Source organism: Trachurus japonicus, chromosome 23 (assembly GCF_045865225.1).
Source record: "Trachurus japonicus isolate A0001 chromosome 23, Traja_1.0".
Classification (NCBI taxonomy): Eukaryota; Metazoa; Chordata; class Actinopteri; order Carangiformes; family Carangidae; genus Trachurus; species Trachurus japonicus.
In genome coordinates this window covers 2,280,724-2,289,099 of record NC_140929.1, presented here as the reverse complement: position 1 = coordinate 2,289,099, position 8,376 = coordinate 2,280,724, and the positions used below count along the sequence as shown (strand labels likewise).

The 8,376-nt window shown below is 39.1% G+C and overlaps 3 protein-coding genes across 4 annotated transcripts in view; 1 reads left to right on the top strand and 2 right to left on the bottom strand.

Moving 5' to 3' along the window:
• Positions 1 to 8,162, bottom strand: part of LOC146962289 (histone H2B) — a 200,559-nt gene extending 192,397 nt beyond the window's left edge. For both annotated transcript variants that reach the window (XM_085770024.1, XM_085770025.1), the window contains exon 1: positions 7,768 to 8,162. In XM_085770024.1, the coding sequence (XP_085626150.1) occupies positions 7,778 to 8,152 (375 nt within the window). In that variant the 5' untranslated portion in view covers positions 8,153 to 8,162 and the 3' untranslated portion in view covers positions 7,768 to 7,777. The remainder of the gene's footprint in view (positions 1 to 7,767) is intronic.
• LOC146962291 (histone H3) lies at positions 469 to 935 on the top strand. Its single transcript, XM_085768757.1, has one exon. The coding sequence runs from the start codon at positions 512 to 514 to the stop codon at positions 920 to 922; it is 411 nt and encodes a 136-aa protein (XP_085624883.1). The 5' UTR covers positions 469 to 511; the 3' UTR covers positions 923 to 935.
• Positions 4,439 to 4,778, bottom strand: LOC146962290 (histone H4). The gene has a single exon (XM_085768928.1). The coding sequence runs from the start codon at positions 4,763 to 4,765 to the stop codon at positions 4,454 to 4,456; it is 312 nt and encodes a 103-aa protein (XP_085625054.1). The 5' UTR covers positions 4,766 to 4,778; the 3' UTR covers positions 4,439 to 4,453.
• Positions 8,163 to 8,376: the final 214 nt, after the last annotated feature.

The window sequence follows — 8,376 nt, the reverse complement described above, 5'->3', positions numbered from 1 at the left end:
AGATTAGATTAGATTAGGTTTATTTGTCCCCATGGGGAAAATCGTCTTCACAGACTGCACATTACAACGAAGGACAGCATCATACATCCATATATAATAATAAACAGCTGTAACAGCTGTAGACAATATTCAATAAAGACTGAGTTTAGACACAGTTTAAAATGAAGCTGATGAACACACACACACAGACACTTGTTTAATGTTTTTATTTTTGTTATTAACTTTATTTTTATGTGACAGCTGCATTATTAATTGGTGTTTTCAAATATTCTGATATATTTTATACATTTGTCTGATGAAATAAGGTCTGAAAAACTTTTCATACCCTTGAAACGTGTGTCTGTGACTCCTTGCGTAATGACGTCGTAAAACAGCCGTTGATCACGTGCACAGATTGGACCAATCAGCGTTCCCCGGCGCTCCGGCTCTGCCTATATAAACCAGACAGACGCCGTCGAGGAAACACAACTTTCTCTTCTGAGGAGGAACAAGAAGCCCTCTGTCGCTAACAATGGCAAGAACCAAGCAGACCGCCCGTAAGTCCACCGGAGGCAAAGCCCCCAGGAAGCAGCTGGCCACCAAGGCTGCCCGCAAGAGCGCCCCGGCCACCGGCGGAGTCAAGAAGCCTCACCGCTACAGGCCCGGCACCGTGGCTCTCCGGGAGATCCGCCGCTACCAGAAGTCCACCGAGCTGCTCATCCGCAAGCTGCCCTTCCAGCGCCTCGTCCGAGAGATCGCTCAGGACTTCAAGACCGACCTGCGCTTCCAGAGCTCCGCCGTCATGGCTCTGCAGGAGGCCAGCGAGGCTTACCTGGTCGGCCTCTTCGAGGACACCAACCTGTGCGCCATCCACGCCAAGAGGGTCACCATCATGCCCAAAGACATCCAGCTGGCCCGCCGCATCCGTGGAGAGAGAGCTTAAACTCTGACCACCAAAACAACGGCTCTTTTAAGAGCCACTACCTCACTCAAAAGACCAAAGTCCTCTGATACAACTACAATACATTATTATATTTACATTCATATTTATACATTACAAACTCGATGGAGATTCAATGTCAATCATTTGATATAATGAGCCCATAATACACTTATACCTGTCAAGAACGACAACAAAGTCACACCTCACACAAGAGAGCAAAGTTCTCTGTATTTACATCTGCTTAAGTACATAATTATTTATATTCCTAAGAGCCACTCGGCTCACTCGAGAGCAAAGTCCTCTGTACAATATATTTTGTATTTATACATGACAAAGTTCATTATAATTTGCAAATGTCACAACCATATATCAAGTCACCAACATTGAATCTCTATCAATATAATGAGCCCATCAACCTGTCCAACACGACGAGCCACTCACCTCACACAAGAGAGCAAAGTCCTCTATACATCTACAGTACATTATGCATATATTTACTATGTGTTAATATATTTAGATTAATATTTATACATTACAAACTTGATAAGTAACAATATTTCAAGTCACCAGCATTGGGCCCATAATACATTTGATTATCAACCTGTCCAACATGACAACAGTGAGCCACTCACCTCATACTCAACTCTGTATATAAATCTGCATTTATGTACATGATAATTTATATATTATTCAGGAATATGACCTACGGTATTAAAATATAATCCTAGCAAACAACACATCAATCTCAAGTACTTTGTCCTCCATGTATCTACATTACACATTAATATTTATACACATAACTGAAGGTAGTAACTGAATGTAGTCCTAAATTTATCATTTTAAGACAAATATTTTTTTCTGTTACAAGTCCTCTGTGTACACCTACAATATATTAATATTCATACATGACAAATGTAAGTTAATTATAATTTAAAAATGTCAGAATCACTGAATCAGTTGATATAATGACCCCATACACTTGAGATCATCAACCTGTCCAACATGAAAAGCCACTCACCTCAGACGAGAGAGCAAAGTCCTCTGTATATACACCTACAATATATTCTCATTAATATATTTACATTCATATTTATACATTACAAACTCGATAAGTAATAGTTCAAGTCACCAACATTGAATCTCTATCAGTTGATATAATGAGCCCATAATACACTTGATACCTGTCCAACATGACAACTGTAAGTCGCTCACCTCACACAAGAGAGCAAAGTCCTCTATACATCTACAGTACATTAATATTTACATGACAAACTAAAAGTAAATTTGCAAAGGTCACAACCATAATATTTCAAGTCACCAACATTTAATCTCAGTTGATATGATGAGCCCATAATACAGACCTCTTTCCTCTATACAATACATTAACAAAAACATTAGCTAATGTGCATTAAAAGAAAATATCTATAACTTTCTATTAGATTTACAGAACCATAATACTTGAACAGTTGATATGAGCACATGAACTAACATTTGTGCATCCACAGAGCTCAGCATGTCAGTAGTGACTCTCTTGACTAAACAAACACTGTACAGCTCAGAGTAAATCAACCTATAGGTCCACATAACTCTTCTATCATAAATATCTTCTGCTCCATGTGTCTCCACTAAACTGTTGCGTCAACCTTCATATAACAGATCAATAAGATCAATAAGACATCTTACATACACGTACAGATGTCCCAAACAATGGCTGAATGTTTTGTTTTGCTTATTTCTGTCCTCTTGTATCACAGGTCAAAATATTCTATGTTCATCTGGCAGGGAAAGTTATTCTGAGACGACTCAGGTTATAGGAATAAGACACGTGTTGGATATTTATTCTTTCTCCTCTTCTTTCAACAATGACACCAGAAGACACTGAAAACTACAAGGTAAAAACATAAAAGTTCAAACATCGTGTCTATACATCGTTTTGTTTAAGTCCATATTTAAACAAACCATGTACAGTATCAAAATTGAACATCTGATCTTCACTTAAATTCATTTATTCCCGTGACCTGCCACAAACACAAGGTTAACCCAGCTGTTATATGATGTTTACAGTGATCTTTACAGCTGTTTTCATTATTTATTTTAACACACTAGATACATTTTTTCTCTTTCCATCACCTTTTGTATTTATTTATTTTGAATTATGCAACTTTTTGTGTGTTTTCTTTTTTTGCATCTCTTATTGTTTTAGTCACAACTTGCTGTCTGCCAGTTGTATACAGTAATGATATGATGCGTGTATGTTTGTACACCTGTTTTCCTTGTGGAAAATTAAAAATAAATAAAGGGAAAACAATAATTTGTCTTTCATCATTTAGACATTCATCACCCTGAGGGTCATGACTCTGTATTGGAGGAGTGGTAAATTTAGACCATCGTTAATTAATCAGTCAACATCTCAAATATAGAAACTTAAATTCAGTTTATTCCATAGTTCTTACATTTCTGTACAGTGAGATGATGACATTTCAGACATAGCTGACTGGTGTATAACACTACTGAGGACTGGACAATAGCATTATGATGATATTATGTGAATCATTCAGTGGACAGATGTACATCAGTTTACACTATAATACAAAACAAGTCACTTGCACTACAAAATCTTGGTTCTCCTCAAGAAAAATTTACAAACAGTTATGGGCAACCTGACATTATGGATGATTGTCTTTAAGTCAACCCACAAAGGAGCAGCATGGAGAGGAGTACCTACAGTAACCGTACAGTACAGTACAGTTCCTTCCTACACATTTTAAGTTTCTAAATTCCATTCTTTTTCCAGACACCTAGTTTCCAGACTTCTCTGTAAAAAAAATTCAAATAATTTATGATATTTGACATTTACCCTAACCCTAAATAGATGTCTATCATGTAAATAAATTGTACAATTAATTATTTGTTTTCATTATTCTGAATATATGTCATTATTGTCACCAAATCATTTCCAGGATATTGTTGCTAGGTACAATAGCACATACAAAATCGGAAATACATATCTGTTTGGTCTCATCTGAAGTTATTTGGGTCAGAAAAACAAACAAGATAAACACATTTGGCTTGTGCAGATAACACAGCATAAAGCATTGGAAGCCATTAAAATATGTTCACTGTATTTGAAAAACTATGCTAATCACTTGTTTCGCATCTATATCTGATATAAGATATTTTCTCAGCTTTTACTGAAAAAAAAATCATAACATGTACAAATACAAAAAGCTTTTATTAATGAAGCTCATTTTAAACCTATAGTCATAACATAAAGTAATCGCTAACGAATTGTAGTGAATATTTGTTCATGTAGTCAACTATCAATGTTGAATTTTGTTCATGTAGTCAACCATCAATGTTGATACAGGTGTTTTCATTCAGTACCTTTACGATATGTGAACACCAGAAATGAATGACAAACTATAATGAATCATCTCATAAATGATGATTTAAGAGGATGTTTTGTCAGTAGAGTGGTTGTGTGGCTCTTAAAAGAGCCGTTGTGTTGTGGTGGTTGTCTAGTTGTGGTGTTTAACCCCCGAAGCCGTAGAGAGTGCGGCCCTGTCTCTTGAGGGCGTAGACGACGTCCATGGCGGTGACCGTCTTCCTCTTGGCGTGCTCGGTGTAGGTGACGGCGTCGCGGATGACGTTCTCCAGGAAGACCTTGAGCACCCCGCGGGTCTCCTCGTAGATGAGTCCGGAGATGCGCTTGACTCCGCCGCGGCGAGCCAGACGGCGGATGGCGGGCTTGGTGATGCCCTGGATGTTGTCGCGGAGGACTTTACGGTGGCGCTTGGCGCCTCCTTTCCCCAGTCCTTTGCCTCCTTTGCCTCTTCCGCTCATGATGTCGATTCAAGTGAAATGAACAAACTGATGCTCCGCTGGTAAACCGCTGAGACCATATACCCTGTCTGCGGACGTAGGTGAAGACAAATGAGCGGGAAAGTGGGCGGTGGAGTCACGAGCCGCTGGGTTAACCCTTTGTTTGCTGGTGAATAGTTGTGTGTCTGTCTCTAATCGTTGATTTTCATATATTTATATTTCAAGACATTTCTGTCCAATACATATTAATATATAAATACATAATGTTTGTCCTTGTGTGTATGTGTATAGCTTCTTTTTAATGTTTTACTCTTTATCTTACATTTTTGTGGCACTACACAGTCTCTACTACTATTACTTTTTAATTTCTATCAAGACAGTACTGTAAATATCACATGAACCGTTTAATTATTATTATTGTGTGGTGTTTATATAACAGATATGAAGCTGGGTCTTTACAGACAGTGAGTGAACGTCCTGACAGGACAGATTACACATTATAGTGAATAATAAGAGTGTAAAACTAGTTTCTACCACACAGAATTGAATTGAAGTGTGTTTATTTCAAATATGCAAGTATCTAACACAAAGGATGTACCATAAGAACATGGCAGACAGTGTGTATATACAATATAAATACACACAACAAATAAATAAATTGCATAATCGGAAAATAAATGCACAACTACAAGTAGTGCTACAGAATAAAAAGGTTGTGACAGTCAAGTAAACTTTATTTGCTGTGGTGGGTCATAACAATAAAAACAGAAAGAGGAAAAGATCAAATATTTACAAAGAAACTCTTTCTCTTTACACTTGAAGATTATTTGGTACATTTTGTTCACAAATAGAATACGAAAACTGTATTATCCGCAGAGTGGAAATTCCTCTGGTTTCACCACCACAGACATGTCTCACAGCATCAGAACACATAATGACACAATAAAAAACATTTCAAGGATATAAAAAAAATATAAAAATAGTATACTTGTGTTGTATGTCTCTCTGCTTCTATTTACTTCTAATTCAGCTCAGTAGATAACTTAATGATACGTTTTGGAAGAGTGTTACAAAAATAACGTTACTTACTTGACAATAAAGAAAGTGAATAGACAGTTTGGGCTGTTCAGTTTAACTCCAGATTTCTGCATGTTGGAAACATCTGATTTGTTGTCAGTTACGTCAATAACCCAGTTTTAGCTTCATGCAGATGAAGCATGTTGGACTTCACTAAGTCTTAATGTTTTTGTCATTATAACCTGTGCTTCCTGGTCTCATTCATCTTTATACATGTTAATAATCGACTGGACTTGTGTGTTTTTACAAGGTACATTCACCTCACCCACAACAGCCTCACATCTAGGAGCAAATCAGTGTTGAACTCTACAAACCACCAGACTACAACCTGATTTCCATCATGTTGAGTCACTGAGCAGTTGTAGTTGTGTTAGGTTTCATTTTACCAATTGTGGTTCATCTTTTTTCTTTTTAATCTTTTGTACCCTAATATTTTTTTACTGGCACATGTACCACATTGGACAAAAAAGTCCATGTTAGACACAAAGGTTAGCTGATCTCTTATGGCATTTGTGATGTGTTTATGTTTTCTAGAAACCTGCCTTGGTACTGCGGCTGAAATTTAGCAGTTGTGCCAAATCCGGCAGGTTGTATGCGCCAACGGAATTTCATTGTTATTTATGGCAATGACAAATAAATAATTGAAATTTACACTGATGCTTAATGTGTCAGTGTTAATGAATGTGCACTGTCCCAATTCAATAAATGAACATTTTAACTGTCAAGTTATCATGTTTCCTAGTGTGCAAAAAGACACTTTGAGTCTTGAAGCTGAAGATGTTTTTTATCATCATGTCACTGCTCAGTCATCAAGATGATGACAGTCTGTAAGTTTGTGGTTGTGCAGCTTCACCTTGGTTATCACGCATCTACAACCTGCAACAAAATGACCAGCCTAATGTTGTAGTCCACTGGTACAACATAAAAGTATATTATTGTAATGGAGGAATATTTTGGATGCGAGTGTGTGGTTCTTAAAAGAGCAGTTGGTTGGTAGTTGTTGGCCTCAATGAGTTAAAGCAGATAACAGCGGCACGGCCGTTTCGGCTAATGCTGTGTTCAAGGCAGGCTTTTGAAACCGTAAGTTACAGCTTCAAGTCACAACTACGACTTGGTAGCGTTCCAGGTAACCCGTAGCTCGTGTTTTTACCGTCCTGTTGTCTGTGAAAGTTCCCTATAACGGCCACTCGTAACTTCCGACCCGTGAACTCGTACCAGATCGAACTGGTATGACTTCACAGGAAGGAAAAACACAAAGTACGAGTTTCCTTGAACGCACCATGAGTTAGCAGCCCCCGCCCTTGTCAGGCATCAATTGGTCCTCGTGCTACGTCACCACATTCACGCGCATCCCTTGGCTGCACACACAGCCCTTCATGCCGTTCTCTCCCCTCATTGGATAACACTTGTATCCCACAAGGAAAATTTTCTCCTCGGGTTACAGCAGAGCAGAGTGACGGAGAGACTCGTGTTTAGGCTGAAATACTTCATGTAAGTGATTGCTGACGGAAAATAGGACTATTTAGGACTTATATTAACAAAAACATTCCACTGATATCTGCTTTAACTTACACTAACATACAGCAGAAAGTAAGGCCTAACGAATTACAGTGAATTTTGTTCATGTCATCTATAGATGTTGATACAGCTGTTTTCATTCAGTTATTCAATAAAGAACACCAGAGATTTGATTTTATTTGGATCCCCATTAGCTGATGTTGTTTATGTCAACTATAATAATATGATAGAGTGATAGCCTACTTTCATGTTTTTTGTGCTTTTAAACTTTATCAAGTATATCAATAAAATCTGCAACACAGAGATAGAGTGCTTCTCTAAATACAACATCCATTTTTCAATAAGTTGTATATTGTAATGGAGGAATATTTGTCTTTTGGATGTTTGTGTGTGGCTCTTAAAAGAGCCGTTGGATGGTAGTTGTAGACCAAGAGGAGTTTACTTGGAGCTGGTGTACTTGGTGACGGCCTTGGTGCCCTCAGACACGGCGTGCTTGGCCAGCTCCCCGGGCAGCAGCAGGCGGACGGCGGTCTGGATCTCCCTGGAGGTGATGGTGGAGCGCTTGTTGTAGTGAGCCAGACGGGAGGCCTCACCGGCGATGCGCTCGAAGATGTCGGAGACGAACGAGTTCATGATGCTCATGGCTTTGGAGGAGATGCCGGTGTCGGGGTGCACCTGCTTCAGCACCTTGTACACGTAGATGGCGTAGCTCTCCTTCCTGCTCTTTCTCCTCTTCTTGCCGCCCTTGCCGGCGGTCTTGGCCACAGCTTTCTTGGAGCCCTTCTTGGGCGCGGACTTTGCTGGTTCGGGCATGGTTCGGTTTGTTCTGAATCCTCAGAGTGTGACGAGTCTCCGCTGCGCTGCTGCTCTTCTACACGGCTCATGCAAATCAGGCTGCGCCGTCGCTGCTCTGCTATTGGCTGATTCTCCGACGCGTCACAAAGTGGCGGCGGGACCCGGAAGTGTTTCAGCAGGACACGGACAGAAAAGTCTTTGTGCTCATGAAGCTTCATTAGATTTTATTTTATTTATTTTAC